The 19,297-nt window shown below is 53.3% G+C and overlaps 1 protein-coding gene across 1 annotated transcript in view; it reads left to right on the plus strand.

Annotated features, from left to right (window-relative positions):
• The window catches only part of ephb6 (eph receptor B6), a 67,309-nt gene that overhangs the window by 27,680 nt on the left and 20,332 nt on the right, over window positions 1–19,297 (plus strand). The window contains exons 3-5 of the mRNA XM_056286345.1: window positions 1,754–2,026; window positions 6,982–7,151; window positions 7,635–7,930. Of these exons, the coding sequence (XP_056142320.1) occupies window positions 1,754–2,026; window positions 6,982–7,151; window positions 7,635–7,930 (739 nt within the window). The remainder of the gene's footprint in view (window positions 1–1,753; window positions 2,027–6,981; window positions 7,152–7,634; window positions 7,931–19,297) is intronic.

Genomic DNA, 19,297 nt, shown 5'->3' on the forward strand with positions numbered 1-19,297 from the left:
AAAGGGAACACCTAAAAACACAATATAGACCTCGATGAATGAAATATTTCAGCTGAAAATCTTTATTTATTAGACAGAGGAATGTGTTTAGAGCAAAAGAACCTAAGAATGGTCAATGGAAATCAAAATCATTAGCCCATTAAGGTCTGGATTCAGAATCATACTCAAAATCAAAGTGGAAAATGAGAACATAGGCTGATCCAACTTCTGTGGAAATTCTTCAAGACGATTCAAAATGAGGCTCAGTAGTGTGTGTGGCCTCCACGTGCCTGTATCCACTCCCTACAACGTCTGGGCATGCTCCTGATGAGACGACGGATGGTCTCCAGAGGGATCTCCTCCCAGACCTGGATCAGGGCATCGGTCAACTCCTGGACAGTCTGTGGTGCGACATGGCGTTGGCGGATGGTACGAGACATGATGTCCCAGAGGTGCTCGACTGGATTCAGGTCTGGGGAACGTGCAGGCCAGTCCATAGCATCAATGCCCTCGACATACAGGAACTGCTGACACACTCTGGCCACATGAGGACGAGCATTGTCATGCATGAGCAGGAACCCAGGGCCCACTGCACCAGCATATGGTCTGACAATGGGTCTGAGGATCTCATCCCGGTACCTAATGGCAGTCATGGTACCTCTGGCTAGCACGTAGAGGTCTGTGCGGCCCTCCAAGGATATGCCTCCCCAGACCATCACTGACCCACCGCCAAACCGGTCATGCTGGAGGATGTTGCAGGCAGCAGAACGTTCTCCACAGCGTCTCCAGACTCTCTCATGTCTGTCACATGTGTTCAGTGTGAACCTGCTCTCATCTGTGAAGAGCACAGGGCGCCAATGGCCAATCTGCCAACCAAGATGTTCTCTGGCAAAGGTCAATCGGGCTGCACGGTGTTGGGCTGTGAGCACAGGCCCCAATTGTGGACGTCGGGCCCTCATACCATCCTCATGCATTCTGTTTCTCACTGTTTGAGCAGAAACCTGCACATTAGTGGCCTGTTGAAGGTCGTTTTGTAGGGCTCCGGCAGTGCTCCTCCTGTTCCTCCTCGCACAAAGGACCAGATAGCGGTCCTGCTGCGGGGTTGTTGTCCTCCTGCGGCCCCCTCCACGTCTCCTGGTGTACTGGCCTGTCTCCTGGTACCTCCTCCATGCTCTGGACACTGTGCTGGGAGACACATCAAATCTTCTTGCCACAGCACGCATTGATGTGCCATCCTGGATGAGCTGCACTACCTGAGCAACTTCTGTAGGTTGCAGATACCGCCTCATGCCACCTCTAGTGGTGAGGGCACTAGCAAAATGAAAAACTAACCAAAGATCGGCCAGAAAAGATGAGGACAGGCAAATGGTCTGTGGCCACCACCTGCAAATCCATTCCTTTTATAGGGGTTGTCTTGCAAATTGTCTAATTTCCACCTGGTGGAAATTAGACAACTTACCAACAGGTGAAATTGATTCACAAATCAGTGTTGCTTCCTACCTGGACAGGTTGATATCTCAAAAGTGTGATTGACTTGGAGCTACATTGCATTGCTTATGTGTTCCCTTTATTTTTGTGAGCAGTGTATGTACCCCGCAGCTCATACAGTGGGGTGGGAGGTGTACGCACTCGGCCAGCGCACGCAGAACAGCGCACAACCCGCACACACATGTGCGGAGGGTGCGCCGTGTGTGCGCGCGCTGCTCGGCATCACGCACCGCGCCTGCGCCGCTCTGTCTCAACTGTCTCACGCTGTTGTCTCCGTCTCTCCCAGTGGGACGAGGTCAGCGTTCTGGACGACCGGGGCAAGCTCATCAGGACCTTCGAGGTCTGCAACGTCAACCAAAACCCCCGCCTCCAAGACAACTGGCTGGCCACGCCCTTCCTGTACCGGCACTCGGCGCCGCGGGTGTTCGTCACGTTGCGCTTCTCGGTGCGCGACTGCGCCAGCCTGCGCTCCCCGTCGCCCACCTGCCGCGAGACGCTGACCCTCTACTACAAGCAGGCGGACTCGCAGAGGGAGCTGGAGCGGACCTGGGTCGCTGAGGTGGGGTGCATGAGTTGCACACTTTATGAAGGGGGGTGTAAGTGGGCACTGACTTGTTAACGGCGCACGATTCCTTTATTCGTGCGCTATGAATAAGCGATAAGATGTCGTCACGAAGCAATAACAAGAACGTTTTGTTGCCAGGTTGGGAGCCCGCTGGGGGGCCAGGCTCCGGGGACATTCTCTCGGAAACCACGTGGTCAGACAAAGCCGGCGGGGCCACTCATCTCTATTAACAGGCGCAGTGGGTAGCGCGGTCGCCTCACAGCAAGAAGGTCCTGGGTTCGAGCCCCCGGGGTAGTCCAACCTTGGGGGGGGGGTCGTCCCGGGTCGTCCTCTGTGTGGAGTTTGCATGTTCTCCCCGTGTCCGCGTGGGTTTCCTCCGGGGGCTCCGGCTTCCTCCCACAGTCTGAAGACCTGTAGGTCAGGTGGATCCGCCGGACTAAACTGTCCCTAGGTGTGAATGTGTGTGTGGGGGGGGGGCTGTCCTGCGACCCTGAGAGCAGGATAAGCGGTTCAGATAATGGATGGATGGGTGGATGGATGGGTGGGTGGATGGATGGGTGGATGGATATATTTATATACCGAATCTTGTCGGATAAGGCATGGGACACGATTTGGTATCGGAAGCGTTCTGGGGTCCGTCTCCATTTCAGTCGGCGTGGTATTGACCAGTAACGTCTGAGTAGGAACACGCCCGGTTGCATGCTGGGAACAGTCTGTGAGGAGCGAAAGGGGCGGAGCGCACTGGCCGAAACGTCGTCCGGACCTAAAACTCTTACAAAAAGTATTGTAACGTGCATGGATAAGTAGACACGCTGGCCGCTAGGTGGCGGGTCTGACCCTTTAGTCGAGCGGTTAGCGATGTCTCCTGCGGTGCGGGCGATACGGGTTCGCGTCCCGGCTGCGGCAGTTCCTGTGGTTGCGTTGTCCCCCGAATTCGCTCCCAGTATTCATGTTCGTGTGTAGAGAAACGTTCGACTCGTGAAACAGTCCGGTCGTAGACGTCGTCTCTCAACTCCACCTACATCCTCGCGTCTCAAGGTGCCAACCCGACTGTAAACAATGACAGGCGCGCTGGAGAGGAAGTCCTCATAGGGAAGGAAAGCCACCATGCAGCAGCTGCACCGGAAGCCCCGAAACATTGGCCGCTGTGGGTTTTGAGATTGCCGAACCACTAACCACCAGCCGGGCTTAACCTTTAACCTCACCGCTGTAGCTGTTGTTTGCGTATGCACCGCACAGCATCCCTCCCCCCCATGCACCACCAGACAGAATGTCGGGCCACGCCAGTCACGTGGTTTTCTGGGAGAAAGTCTATGGAGGCGCTGTGGTACTGATGAAAGACGAGCTCCCAACCTGACAACGTAAGAAAACAAACGTGTTTTTATTGCTGCATTATGACGTCTTATTACTGGTTTATAACATATACAGAGTTATACATAAATGTATAGTAACCATCACGGATGGATAGACTCACTAGCTCTCGACTAAGGGGTCGGGACCCTTCAGTCAACCGGTTAATGTAGTCGCCTGTGGTGCGGGAGACCCGGGTTCGCGTCCCGGCGGCGGCGGTTCCCGGGCTGCCCCCCGAATTCGCTACAATGTATAACATATACAACAATGTAACTTGTATAAAAAAATACAAGTTTGTAACGCATGAATAAAGTAATTTGTTGCCGTTCCGGAAGCCTTTATGAAGTAACCAGTGCTGTGAAGTGGTATCAGAGGTTTATACTCGAGAGTAAGTTCCAGAAGGTTTCCACTGCGGCTGTTACAGCGGATGCAGCTGGATATGACGTGATGTGACATGATGAACATTTCTGATCCCTGAGGGAAAATGTGTCCTCTTGCGAGGTAGCAGGAAGGACTTAGCCGAGACCTTGTAAGCCTCTGCATTTTAACATGTTTGGTTTCCAGCGCAGGAGTCCTCGGTTTGAATCCGGCGTGTTACAGTACAATAGCCGAGGAAGCCGAAAGACACTTTGACTGCAAGGTTACGCTACCCTTGAATGGACCCCTGAATCGCAGGCCATTCTCCATTTTTGTCAGCAATCAACTCAGGTGCATGCCCGGATTATCCCGCCAGGAGATAATCCCCACCCCCAGCGATCCCCATTCCACCCTTTATATTGTGTATCTGCCCCCCTAAATACCTGTCAATCAAGCGCAGGCCCAGCGACCAGATAACGGGCAGGCAAGTGGTTGAAAAAACCGCTCAGTGCACAACAACACCACTGAAAATAGCGGAGAGAGTATGCAAATGAGCACGAAAAGGCAAGGCAGTAATTGGATTTAATTATATCGACACACAAACCTCCGAGCTTGTGGGACATCCCCTAACTGTGGAGTTCAGTTGGAAGTACGCCATCTTCTCCCCGGCTATTCCCACGCCACTGACAGCTGCTGCAGGCGGAGCAATTTGAAACGCGGTGACTATGTGGAGTAACATGTAAACTTCCGTGTTGCCACGGTAACTGTACCCCAACACAGCGACGCTCTCCTCGCTCCCGCCACCAGGACGACCCGCCTAATTACCGTGATTATCCCACCGACCGCCTGCCAGTCGTCCTGAGTGACAGTCCTCAGACCACACCAGCGTGGGACTCGGTCCTCACCAGGACCCGGATTAAAAGACTGCGAAACTATGTTGGTGTGGTCTCTACAGATCCCCCCGTCAGGCCCGCCAACTACACCCTCATGATGCTACGTCAGGCCCGCCGACTACACTCTCATTATGCTACGTCACGCCCACCGACTACACCCTCATGATGCTACATCAGGCCCGCCAACTACACCCTCATGATGCTACGTCAGGCCCGCCCACTGACTACACTCTCATGATGCTACGTCAGGCCCACTGACTACACTCTCATGATGCTACGTCAGGCCCACCAACTACACTCTCATGATGCTACATCAGGCCCGCCGACTACACTCTCATGATGCTACGTCAGGCCCACCGACTACACTCTCATGATGCTACGTCAGGCCCGCCGACTACACTCTCATGATGCTACATCAGGCCCACCGACTACACTCTCATGATGCTACGTCAGGCCCGCCGACTACACTCTCATGATGCTACGTCACGCCCGCCGACTACACTCTCATGATGCTACGTCAGGCCCGCCGACTACACTCTCATGATGCTACGTCAGGCCCGCCGACTACACTCTCATGATGCTACGTCAGGCCCACTGACTACACTCTCATGATGCTACGTCAGGCCCACTGACTACACTCTCATGATGCTACGTCAGGCCCACTGACTAAATTCTCATGATGCTACGTCAGGCCCGCTGACTACACGCTCATGATGCTACGTCAGGCCCGCTGACTACACTCTCATGATGCTACATCACACCCGCTGACTACACTCTCATGATGCTACGTCAGGCCCACTGACTGCACTCTCATGATGCTACGTTAGGCCCACCGCACCGACTGCACTCTCATGATGCTACGTCAGGCCCACCGACTGCACTCTCATGATGCTACGTCAGGCCCACCAACTACACTCTCATGATGCTACGTTAGGCCCACCGCACCGACTGCACTCTCATGATGCTACGTCAGGCCCACCGACTGCACTCTCATGATGCTACGTCAGGCCCACTGACTACACTCTCATGATGCTACGTCAGGCCCACTGACTACACTCTCATGATGCTACGTCAGGCCCACTGACTACACTCTCATGATGCTACGTCAGGCCCACTGACTACACTCCCATGATGCTACGTCAGGCCCACTGACTACACTCTCATGATGCTATGTCAGGCCCGCTAACTACACTCTCATGATGCTACGTCAGCTACATAGGCCAGCCTATGTAGCTGACTCTTGGTCGGAGGTTTTCTTTCTTTTCTTTTTTTTTGGAGGGGGGTGGGTTTCCCCGTTTTTCTCCCCAATTGTACTTGGCAAATAACCCCACTCTTCCGAACCGTCCCGGTCTCTGCTCCACCCCCTCTGCCGATCCGGGGAGGGCTGCAGACTACCACATGCCTCCACCAATACATGTGGAGTCGCCAGCCGCTTCTTTTCACCTGACAGTGAGGAGTTTCACCAGGGGGACGTAGCGCGTGGGAGGATCACGCTATCCCCCCCCCCAAACAGGCGCCCCGACTGACCAGAAGAGGCGCTAGTGCAGCGACCAGGACACATACTCACATCCGGCTTCCCACCTGCAGACAGGGCCAATTATGTCGGTAGGGACGCCCGACCAAGCCGGAGGTAAACGGGGATTCGACCCGGCGATCCCCGTGTTGGTAGACAATGGACTAGACCGCCAGGCCGGTCAGAGGTTCTCCGAGCCCCCAAGCTGTGAGAGTAGCTGCCAAGCCGCCGTGTCCCCGGTACCGTGGGACGTGCCGAGTCCTTGTGGCATCAGCTGCCATGTGACGTCACAGGCCCGGCGGGTGGCGTGCAGCGTTTGCAGATGAATCCGTTCCTCCTTCGGGAGCGTGAGGGAGCTGTTTAAACATGCAAATCAGGAGCCTGATGAGGAGGAACAAGACAACAGGCACGGAAGCGCAGGAGGCCGTGAGAGAGGGTTTGGATATGCAGCTCCAGCAGCACCGTGCACATCTCATTCGGCGCTCATCTTCCTCGGCGAAGGGCTGTTTGTTTATGCGGAAGTTTGTTTTTCGTCTCCCGTTCACCGCTGTTCCTCCCTTTGTCCCTCGTTGTTTTTGTTTTTGTTTTCACTTTTTTGAGCCAAATGCATATCTGTGTTATTCCTCTCCCGTCCGTAGTCGTCCCCTTGTGTTTTCCTAGCCGCTTCCTGCCCTCGCTGACCTCGTTTTCCCTCTCATGTAATTTGGCTTTCTCTTGACCACTCATTATCTGACTTTCTTCTTCTCTGTCCCTCCGCCGCGGCTTTCTTCTTCTCTGTCCCTCCGCCGCCGCTGTCCTCCATCTCCCGTCCACCCGGACGCCGCCCTCCCCCCCAGCCGTCCAGCGGAGAGCGGGACACCAGGGAGGGATGGGTCAAGATCGACACCATAGCGGCGGACAAGAGCTTCTCCAAGGTGGAGCCCAGTTCCCCTCACCAGTATCAACCCAACCGCTACCGCCGCATCAACATCAAGACGCGGAGCTTCGCGCCGCTCACACGCAACGGGTAGCCGTCGCTTTGCCACACTTGCCACATGTTGACTGTCCTCCACCAAAACACCACCCCACAGGTCGTCTGTACGAGCAGCTTGTTACGACCTATAGTTACGTTTCACAGTTAGGCGCCCTCTAGCGGTCGCGCTGCCAATAGCCATCTTAGTTGCTGCACTGGACGGCGAAACAACACAAAAAGGCACTGACTACATATTGTGTTGTTTTTATCGCTACTTACTGACGGCCTACCTTCATCAGCCTGTCTGTCAGGATGTCAACCAGTAGATAAAAACCCACAATGCACAGAGGAGAAAAGTATCTGTGGCATATCTCCTGCCGCCGGGAGGGGGCGCTAGTTTAGGAAACGCTCCTGTGGGTGGTATTAGAGCCTATACGACCCATGTGGTCACATGGGCTGGAGGACTTGTAGCACATTTTACAGCCGTTGTCAAAAGCACAACCGCCATCTGACTTGACCTCTAACCCCTCATTTCAGATTCGTCTTGGCCGTCGTTGACAGCGGCGCCTGCGTCTCCCTGATGGGCGTGTCCGTCTTCTACCGCCGCTGCCCAGCCTCCAGCCGTTACCTGGCATCCTACCCGGCGACCCCCTCCGGGGCGGAGGCAACCGCCTTGGTGCCGGTCAGCGGCACGTGCGTCCCTCACAGCCGGGCGCAAGGGGCCGCCGCCCCCCGCATGCACTGTAACGCAGAAGGGGAGTGGATGGTGCCCGTAGGGGGCTGCGTCTGTGATGAGGGCTATGAGCCCAACCTCAACGGCTCCGCTTGCTTGGGTAAGTCCACACATGCGGCGCCGCCGGCTGCCGTAGGGAGGCGAGTGTTGATGTTTGGCCGCGGTGTCGGTACGGTTGGTCGTTTTGCGGCGGCGGCGACGCGACTGCCTGCACAGAGTCGGAGGAAGTTGTATCAGAGGACGTCGACCCCAAGTGAAATGTCAGAAGCCCCCATGACAGGTCTGCTCGGTGAGACGTGTGACCACGTCCCTGCCCGCTGTCAGCCCTGATCTTTGTGTCCCCCGAGTCAATAACTGTCTGGATCCATGCGGGAAGAGCTGCCATAACGCTGCTGACCCGCAGCCCAGTTTGAAATAGGGGGGCTGGGGGGGTGGGGGGCAGGTCATGATGGACTGGATTGATATGGCGAGACAATATCCTGTCTTTGCAGCATTTAAAGATAGGGTTGAGTGTGTTGGTATATGTGTGTGTGTGTGTGTTTATGCATGTAATTTTACACAGATCATGCAGACGTGAATATGGGGGAGTCCCGGGGGGAGAGAGACATGAGAGACATGAGAGACATGAGAGACATGAGGGTTTAGAATTAAGAGACCCGGGGGGAGAGAGACATGAGAGACATGAGAGACATGAGGGTTTAGAATTAAGAGACCCGGGTGGAGAGAGACATGAGAGACATGAGAGACATGAGAGACATGAGGGTTTAGAATTAAGAGACCCGGGGGGAGAGAGACATGAGAGACATGAGAGACATGAGAGACATGAGGGTTTAGAATTAAGAGACCCGGGGGGAGAGAGACATGAGAGACATGAGAGACATGAGAGACATGAGGGTTTAGAATTAAGAGACCCGGGGGGAGAGAGACATGAGAGACATGAGAGACATGAGAGACATGAGGGTTTAGAATTAAGAGACCCGGGGGGAGAGAGACATGAGAGACATGAGAGACATGAGAGACATGAGGGTTTAGAATTAAGAGACCCGGGGGGAGAGAGACATGAGAGACATGAGAGACATGAGGGTTTAGAATTAAGAGACCCAGGTGGAGAGAGACATGAGAGACATGAGAGACATGAGGGTTTAGAATTAAGAGACCCGGGGGGAGAGAGACATGAGAGACATGAGAGACAAGAGGGTTTAGAATTAAGAGACCCGGGGGGAGAGAGACATGAGAGACATGAGAGACATGAGGGTTTAGAATTAAGAGACCCGGGGGGAGAGAGACATGAGAGACATGAGAGACATGAGGGTTTAGAATTAAGAGACCTGGGGGGAGAGAGACATGAGAGACATGAGAGACATGAGGGTTTAGAATTAAGAGACCCGGGGGGAGAGAGACATGAGAGACATGAGGGACATGAGAGACATGAGGGTTTAGAATTAAGAGACCCGGGGGGAGAGAGACATGAGAGACATGAGGGACATGAGAGACATGAGGGTTTAGAATTAAGAGACCCGTGAAGCCTGGAAGACACGAGCCGTCCTGTTCCCCTGTCTCTGCTGTAGCTGACGGGGGGGGGGGGCTGGAGATACAGCTTGGGTCCGAGCTGTGCTGCCGTATCAACAAGTGTTCACCTGAGAGCAGGAGGAGAGGAGGTGTAGACACATCAGCAGCTACGTCGGGGGTCCGGTCCGGGTGGTGCTGTGGTCTGCAGCGATGGTCAGGAGTGTTCGGCCTTATCGAAGCGGGATTCTGTGAAACGAAACGCTCTTTAAAGAAATGTGCAGAAGGAAAGGAAGCCATATAGAGAGAGAGAGAGGAGATGGGGGTGGGGGGTGGGGGCGGGGGAGGAGGAAAATAAGGAGAGAGAAATAGTGGGAGGCATGTGACACATTTAGGTCATAGCGATGTAATGGCCACTCGTCTGTGAACAAGTGACAGAAACCGCAGGGGGAGAGAGAGAGGGAGAGGGGGAGAGGGGGGACGGAGGGGACGGAGGAGAGGATGGAGGAGAGGATGGAGGAGGAAGAGTGAAAGATAAGTGGATGCTGTTTAATGACTCAAAGAACCGAGGGACCGAGCATCTTGGGGAGAGTGAGGACCACGTGGGGTGGAGGGGGGGGTGGGTGCCGGGTGGGAGGGGGAGGGGGGATGGGTGCCGGGTGGGAGGGGGAGGGGGGGTTGTGTATGCATGTTTGTGTTTGTGTCTGCGTGTCTTTCTGATACGCCTGGCAACGTTTGCGTGCATCTCCGCTCATACGTGGGCATGTGTGGGTAAGCCAAGTGTCTGAGAGCTTCATAATGTCATGTCATGTCATGTCATGTCAGGTAATGTCATGTCATGTCATGTCATGTCAGGTAATGTCATGTCATGACGGTAGATGGCTGGAATCCAGCCTCTCAGAACTTCGAGACTGCAGCCATGAACCTCCTCCTCGGCACGGGAGGGGGGGGGAGTGGGGGGGCCTCCCGGCCCTCCCAGGCCAGCCAACTCTGGCACAATTAATGCGCGGCCCTGCCGAGTGGAGCGTGAAATGTCTTCATGCTCTCCTGCTTTACATCTGTGCTCCATCCGCCACTTGTGTTTGTCTGCATTTGATTGATATTTACTGACAAATAACCCCACCAACCCCTTCGCGGCTCTGGGGGAGAGGCCTCCACGCAGACGGCCCACGCGGGCTCCTGGGAATCGTTGGCCACGCTGCTCCCGACCTCTCTTGTTCGGTCCCTCGTCCCATTATGTTTAGTCAATTAGCTCATCGCCTAATGAGGCGGGTCCGGCGTTGTGGCATTGTTTGTTGCTCCATGGAAATGCTAAAAACGGGCCGCGCAGTTATCGGCCGTTGTAATCGGGGGGCCTTCGACACGTATAAGACAAAATACAAGGGGCGTCCGGGTGGGGCGGCGGTCTATGCCGCTGCCTACCAACACGGAGATCGCCGGTTCGAACCCCCGTGTTGCCTCCGGCTTGGTCGGGCGTCTCTACAGACACAATTGGCCTTGTCTGTGGGTGGGAAGCCGGATGTGGGTATGTGTCCTGGTCGCTGCACTAGCGCCTCCTCTGGTTGGTTGGGGTGTCTGTTCAGGGGGAGGGGGAACTGGGGGGAATAGCGTGATCCTCCCACGTGCTACGTCCCCCTGGTGAAACTCCTCACTGTCAGGTGAAAAGAAGCGGCTGGTGACTCCACATGTATGGGAGGAGGCGTGTGGTAGTCTGCAGACCTCCCCGGATCAGCAGAGGGGGTGGAGCAGAAACCGGGACGGCTCGGAAGAGTGGGGTGATTGGTCAGGTACAACTGGGGAGAAAGGGGCGGGGGGGGGCAAAATTGTACAAGAAGTTTCCTGTTTCGTGGCTGAAGCTCATTGGATAAACACGGAGAGTGAGTGAGTGAAGGACACACACTGTGTGAGTTTGTGCATGTGTGCAGGAAGCTGCCCCCCCCCCCATCGTACCTGGCCAATTACCCCACTCTTCCGAGCCGTCCCGGTCGCTGCCCCAGTGCCCTCCTCCCCAACAGGTGCTCCGACAAACCAGAGGAGGCGCTAGTGCAGCAACCAGGCCGCATACCCACATCCGGCTTCCCACCCGCAGACACGGCCAATTGAGTTGTGTCTGCAGGGATGCCTGGCCAAGCTGGAGGTAACATGGGGATTCGAACCGGGGATCCCCGTGTTGCTAGGCAACGGAACAGACCGGCACGCCACCCGGACGCCCAGGAAGCTGTATTTTAAATCATACTGTGTTGATCTGGAAAGGTCCTTGTTCATCCACGAGCCGACTGTGAACCTGTTAAGAGATAAATATTCACTTTCTAGTACACTCACGTTAGCATGGCGGCGGCATTATGACCCAGCAGCCATTACTTCGCCGAACAGCGGACTGGTGTTACCGCCGGGACGCGTTGAACCTTACATAAGGACGCTGGTTCTGGTGGGGTCATCTGAATAAAATGGACAAACGTCGAGGACGGGAGTAGAAGGTGAGGAGGTGTCGGTCTTTTTTCTGTTGTTGTTGTCGTTTTTTTTTTTTGCCCTCCCGAGCAGCAGCAGCAGCACAAGGATGCTTTTCTCCGTTGACATTTGCGTCCCGAGTGGGGGGGACGGGGAGCCGGGGAGCCGGGGGGACGGCCGAGCATGAGACACAATTACACCTGTTCACCTGTTCAGACCATCATGCAACAGTCCTCCTCAGAGGATGACTCACGGCCCTCTGCTGCGTTCACATGTGCAGATCATGCTCGCTTCATTCAGATATCCCTCCGTTGAAAAGGAGTAAATTTCTGTTTAATGAGCTTAAATAAATCTTTTTGGATTTCATTGCAGGTAAAAAGCCGGTGCCTTAGTTGGATCCGATAACGACCCGCGTCGGAGGAGGCGCAGATGAGGCGCACGGTGTTTGTCCAATTGTCAGGAACATTTATGTGTTGTTCCACTTCATGCGCTTGCGTACATGAAAAGAGACGAAATATCGTCCCCCCAGCCCGCAGCAGTGCAACACAAAGACACGAACACGCCCAAACTACAAAACAATAAATGAAGTCGTCACTGTCCAAGAGGGCGAAGGCCGGGACGAGAGGCGGCGCCGCCAGTCTGCATGGGCTGGCACTTAGCTTAGCCTGCCCCGCTTCTGCATCCTTTGCTATGTGGTTTGGATGTGCTGGACCAACGTGATCTTATAGATTTTATATAACCCTATAATTATAATTTTTATATTTTATATAATAAATATATTCATTCATTCATTATCCAAACCGCCTATCCTGCTCTCAGGGTCGCAGGGATGCTGGAGCCTATCCCAGCAGTCACTGGGCGGCCCAATAATTATTACGTATTTCATATAATTTTATATAATTCAATATTATATTTTCATTTATATTTTCTGTGATGGACCGGCAGCCTGTCCAGGGCGTCTCCCCGCCTGCCGCACAGTGACTGCTGGGATAGGCTCCAGCGTCCCGCGACCCTGAGAGCAGGATCAGCAGTTTGGATAATGGATGGATGGAAGGATAATTTATATTCTAGATAATTTATACGATGAAATATTATGTATATATATATATTCATAGTTGGGTGCATGTATTTTACACTGGATGGAGAGTCTGCCCTCGGTGTAAATACGCTCCTCTGAGGAGTTGTGCGGGGTGCTAGCACATGACAGAATGGCAGCCTGCGTAGTGTGCTTCAGTGTAATGTGACGGGTGACAGTGCGCTCATCCTAAATGGGCTCTCTTAGCGCCGAGTCGGCCGCCTCCCTGACAGAGGGAAAAGCTCAGTGTGTCAGGAGCGGGGTAAAAGTTGAGTGAAATGATAAATCAAGTATAAATATAAACCAATCCCTCTTGGCCAGACCTCACTGTCAGGGAGTTTGCTCAGGAAGTGTAACTTGCGGATTTGGACACACAAACCACATCGACACTTCATGTGCAGATTCGTGGTGTTTTGGGTGGGAAAGGGAAATAGGATAATGACAAGTGTTGACTTGAGATACAGTTATTGTTTGGTTTGCTTCTGCCTAGACTCTTGCTTAGATGTCCACCCAGATTCATTTGCGTGACTTGCAAGCCTTAAATTACTCAATTTAAACAGATTTGAATTCCTTTTTAATCCAACGTCCCTAAAGATGAGTTAGGATCTGTGAAAAGCCAGACTGAAAACCCAAATGTGTATCCCATGTCTCCCAATATTGCAGAAGCGTGTGCGCAGCGGGTTTATTTCCTTTGGTAGGGTTCAAATAAAGTCCTGCTTAAGTGGGTGGAGAGTGGACTTCATGTAGAACGAAAAGCTCCATATCTGAGAGATCTGTTGTTCAGTGCTGGTTGTGTTGAAGGGGGTGTCTAAGTAGAGCATGACCAGCTTTTACATAACACCGTGCACTGTGTTAAGTGGACCAGATCAGAAAATACTACGCTTCAGCCCTATTTACTGGCAGTACCAAATAATAACAACGTCACCAGCAAGCACGGGGGGGACAGCGAGCACGGGGAGGACAGCGAGCACGGGAGGGACAGCGAGCACAGGGAGGACAGCAAGCATGGGAGGGACGGCAAGCAGCAAGCATGGGAAGGACAGCAAGCATGGGGAGGACAGCAAGCATGGGAGGGAGAGCAAGCATGGGGAGGACAGCAAGCATGGGAGGGAGAGCAAGCATGGGGAGGGCAGCAAGCAGCAAGCATGGGAGGGAGAGCAAGCATGGGGAGGACAGCAAGCAGCAAGCATGGGGAGGACAGCAAGCATGGGGAGGACAGCAAGCATGGGAGGGAGAGCAAGCATGGGGAGGACAGCAAGCAGCAAGCATGGGAAGGACAGCAAGCATGGGGAGGACAGCAAGCATGGGGAGGACAGCAAGCATGGGGAGGACAGCAAGCATGGGAGGGATAGCAAGCATGGGGAGGACAGCAAGCAGCAAGCATGGGAAGGACAGCAAGCATGGGGAGGACAGCAAGCATGGGGAGGACAGCAAGCATGGGGAGGACAGCAAGCATGGGAGGGATAGCAAGCATGGGAGGGATAGCAAACATGGGGAGGACAGCAAGCAGCAAGCATGGGAGGGATAGCAAGCATGGTAGGGAGAGCAAGCATGGGAGGGATAGCAAACATGGGGAGGACAGCAAGCAGCAAGCATGGGAGGGATAGCAGGAGACAAAGGAGAGGAGAAAGTCGAGGAGACGGAGGGTAAAGTGTAACAAGGCATCTGCACGAGGAGGCACGTGTACCCATCTACTGTTGTGTGCAGCCACCTCTGCATTAGGACATGTGTGTGTGTGTGTGTGTACACCTGGTATTTCTATCCTAATGGGGACCAAATTGGGTCCCCATTAGGATAGAAAAACCAGAAACCACCTACCTTGCAGGGACATTTTACGGGTCCCACATGAGGAAGAGGGTGTATTTTAGGGTCAGGACGAGGGTTAAGGTCAGGGTTAGGGTTAAGGTCAGAGTTAGGGTTAAGGTCAGGGTGAGGTTTAAGGCCAGAGTGAGGGTTAAGGTCAGAATCAGGGTTATGGTTAAGATCAGGGTGAGGGTTAAGGTCAGAGTGAGGGTTAAGGTCAGGGTGAGGGTTAAGGTCAGAATCAGGGTTATGGTTAAGATCAGGGTTAGGGTTAAGATCAGGGTGAGGGTTAAGGTCAGGGTGAGGGTTAAGGTCAGAATCAGGGTTATGGTTAAGATCAGGGTGAGGGTTAAGGTCAGAGTGAGGGTTAAGGTCAGGGTGAGCGTTAAGATCAGGGTGAGGGTTAAGGTCAGGGTTAGGGTTAAGGTCAGGGTGAGGGTTAAGGTCAGGGTTAGGGTTAAGGTCAGCGTTAGGGTTAAGGTCAGAGTTAGGGTTAAGGTCAGCGTTAGGGTTAAGGTCAGGGTTAGGGTTAAGGTCAGCGTTAGGGTTAAGGTCAGAGTTAGGGTTAAGGTCAGCGTTAGGGTTAAGGTCAGGGTTAGGTTTGGGTTAGCGTTCGGGTTAAGGTCAGACATGCAGTTATGATGGTTAAGGTTAGGGTTAAGGACTGGGGAATGAATGGAGTCAATGAGGGGTCCCCACAAGTATAGGGTGACATGGTGCGTGTGTGGGGAGGGGGAGGGGGAGGGGGGGAGATTATAACGCTGGGAGCCAAGAGAGGGAATGAGTACACGAGAGAGGGAGAACGAGGGAGAGAGAAAGAAATTGGGTCAGTGAACTAAATACCAAAGTATTATGTCAGCGGCAAATTACACACTCTGTTGCCATCTCTCTTTTACTGTTCTACTCTTTAAACGGTTTTGTTTCTTCTTTCGTTAATCATCCTCTCTTTATGTTTCAATTTTCACTCTCGGAGCCTGGTGGCCATTGCTGCCCGAATGCCCATCCCCCTTTCAATCTTCCCCCCTCTCTCTCTCTCTCTCTCTCTCTCTCTCTCTCTCTCTCTCTCTCTCTCTCTCTCTCTCTCTCTCTCTCTCTCTCTCTCTCTGTCTCTCATTCATCTCTTTCCTCCTCACTGCGTTCCTTCTCTCTGTCACTGTTCCACAGCCTTCCTCTCCCCTGACGCCCCCTCCCCTACTCATCCTCCATCTCCTTTCTGCTATTTCTCTCTCTCTCTCTCTCTCTCTCTCTCTCTCTCTCTCTCTCTCTCTCTCTCTCTCTCTCTCTCTCGCTCTGTCCTCAGGATGTACATAATGGAAAGGCACCTGGGCGCCTCTTCATAAAGGCCATATGCTGAATCAACTCTCCTCCGTGCCGTAAACAGAGATAAAGAGAGGGGGAGAATGGACGAGGCGGTAGAAGGAGCGGAGGAGGAGGAGGAGGAGGGTGGGGGGAGTGGGTTTGGTTTGCAGATTGAGCGAGGGGTCAGAGGGCACTTGTTTTGATAGGCTGCGAGGGCGCTGTGTTGTTGCAGCAGCAGTGAGGCTGGGCGTCATGAGGAGGTGAGGGTGGAGGGGTGATGGTGGTGGGGGGGTGATGGAGTGGGGGGGTGATGGTGGTGGAGTGGGGGGGGGCTTTGTAGCAAAAGTCATGTTCCATGTCAGAGCCGCATCAGAACACGTCTGATAATGTGCACCCGGCGCATCAATGATGGATGGGACTTATTCCTATAGGTCTGCATTCCCCTCTTCAAGCCTTCTCCTCCCTCCCTCCCTCTTGTTTCTCACTTCCTTCCATCATCATTATCCACATTTTCTCCCCACTCCATCCCCTACGCTGATCATCTGTCCCTCGCATCCCCAATCCCACTCTTTACCTCCCTCATTACAGTCTAATCTGCTCCTCAATTGCCTCCCATCTCTTTGCTCTCCAATTCACTCAGCCATCCATCTTCCTTCCTTGCAATCCTTCGCTTTTCTTTAACCTCCTCCCTTCCCTCCTCCCTTCCTGACCCTCCTCCTTGATTTTCCCTCCTTGACCCCTCTTGTCTTCCCTTTTTCCTTCTCTCGCTCCCCCTCTCTCTCACTCTCTCTCCCCTTGCTCCATCTTCGCTCTCTCCCTCTTTTCTCTCTCACTCTCTTCTCTCTCTCCCTCTTTGCTCTCTCGCTCCCTCTTTGCTCACTCTCGCTTTCACTTTTCTCTCTCACTCTCTCCCTCCCTCTCTTCTCTCTCTTGCTCTCTCTCTTCTCTCCCTCTCCCTCTTTTCTCTCTCTCGCTCCCTCTTCTCTCTCTCCCTCTTCTCTCTCCCTCTTCTCCCTCTCTCCCTCTTCTCTCTCTCTCGCTCCCTCTTCTCTCTCTCCCTCTTCTCTCTCCCTCTTCTCTCTCTCCCTCTTCTCTCTCTCTCCCTCTTTTCTCTCTCTCGCTCCCTCTTCTCTCTCTCTCCCTCTTTTCTCTCTCTCGCTCCCTCTTCTCTCTCTCTCCCTCTTTTCTCTCTCTCGCTCCCTCTTCTCTCTCTCCCTCTTCGCTCTCTCGCTCCCTCTTTGCTCTCTCTCTCTTGCTCACTCTCCCTCCCTCTTCTCTCTCTCCCTCTCCCTCTTCTCTCTCTCTCTCTCGCTGTCTCTCCCTTTGCTCTCTCACTCTGTCTCTCCTCTCTCTCTCACGCTCTCTACCTCTTTGCTCTCTCTCTCGCTGTATCTCCCTCTTCCCTCTTCGTGCTCTGTCTCTCTCTCTCCCTCTCTCCCTCTTCACTCTCTCTCCCGCTTCGCTCTCTCCCTCTTTGCTGTCTCTCTCTCTGTCTCTCTCTGTCTCTCTCTGTCTCTCTCTCTGTCTCTCTCTCTGTCTCTCTCTGTCTCTCTCTGTCTCTCTCTCTGTCTCTCTCTCTTCCTCTTCACACTTGTTCGGGAGCAAATGTAGCGTTCTCAGAAAAGTGTGAACATGGAAAGCCTTTTATCTGTTTATATTTCCCTCGTATCGCTCGCTGCCGTTGCTTTTCCTCCTACATTGCTCTTTACATTCCCCTGTGCACGAGCACACACACACACACACACACACACACACCCACCATGTCAGTTTTAAGAGGTAGTACGGGATCTTGACAAGGTTACACAAATAAGGTCAGAGGACATGCTAGGTATTCGTCCCCATAGTCCCTAAAGAACGCGACTTGATGAGCTCTCACACACACACACACACACACACACACTCAAACACACACACACACACACACACACACACATTCTCGCTCTCTTCCCGTCTGTCTCCTGTCCGTCTCTAACAGCTCTCTGACACAGGTACATCCTTTAAAAGAGGCTCACTTATCTGAGGTGCTGTGTCAGGTTTTGCCGGGTGTGCGACGCCCTGCACTCCCCAGGAACCCTGCATCTCTCTTCTTCTGCAGCATCCGTCTCAGCCAGGGGACACGCCGGCTCTAAATTTAGCATACAGACAAAGGCATCGGTCTTGGAAAGATGGAGGCTTTGCTTGACGCAGCCCGAGGCGTTTACACACTGAGACAGCAGCCGCACAAACAAACACCACACAGGCCAGTACACACAGAAACTAGCAACACACAGGCCAGTACACACAGAAACTAGCAACACACAGGCCAGTACACGCAGAAACTAGCAACACACAGGCCAGTACACACAGAAACTAGCAACACACAGGCCAGTACACGCAGAAACTAGCAACACACAGGCCAGTACACACAGAAACTAGCAACACACAGGCCAGTACACACAGAAACTAGCAACACACAGGCCAGTACACACAGAATCTAGCAACACACAGGCCAGTACACGCAGAAACTAGCAACACACAGGCCAGTACACACAGAAACTAGCAACACACAGGCCAGTACACACAGAAACAGGCCAGTACACACAGAAACTAGCAACACACAGGCCAGTACACACAGAAACTAGCAACACACAGGCCAGTACACACAGAAACTAGCAACACACAGGCCAGTACACACACAAACTAGCAACACACAGGCCAGTACACACAGAAACTAGCAACACACAGGCCAGTACACGCAGAAACTAGCAACACACAGGCCAGTACACGCAGAAACTAGCAACACACAGGCCAGTACACACAGAAACTAGCAACACACAGGCCAGTACACACAGAAACTAGCAACACACAGGCCAGTACACACAGAAACTAGCAACACACAGGCCAGTACACGCAGAAACTAACAACACACAGGCCAGTACACACAGAATCTAGCAACACACAGGCCAGTACACGCAGAAACTAGCAACACACAGGCCAGTACACGCAGAAACTAGCACCACACAGGCCAGTACACACAGAAACTAGCAACACACAGGCCAGTACACACAGAAACTAGCAACACACAGGCCAGTACACACAGAATCAAACACCACACAGGCCAGTACACACAGAAACTAGCAACACACAGGCCAGTACACACAGAAACTAGCAACACACAGGCCAGTACACACAGAAACTAGCAACACACAGGCCAGTACACACAGAAACTAGCAACACACAGGCCAGTACACACAGAAACAGGCCAGTACACACAGAAACTAGCAACACACAGGCCAGTACACACAGAAACTAGCAACACACAGGCCAGTACACACAGAAACTAGCAACACACAGGCC

Source organism: Lampris incognitus, chromosome 9 (genome assembly GCF_029633865.1).
Source record: "Lampris incognitus isolate fLamInc1 chromosome 9, fLamInc1.hap2, whole genome shotgun sequence".
Taxonomy (NCBI): Eukaryota; Metazoa; Chordata; class Actinopteri; order Lampriformes; family Lampridae; genus Lampris; species Lampris incognitus.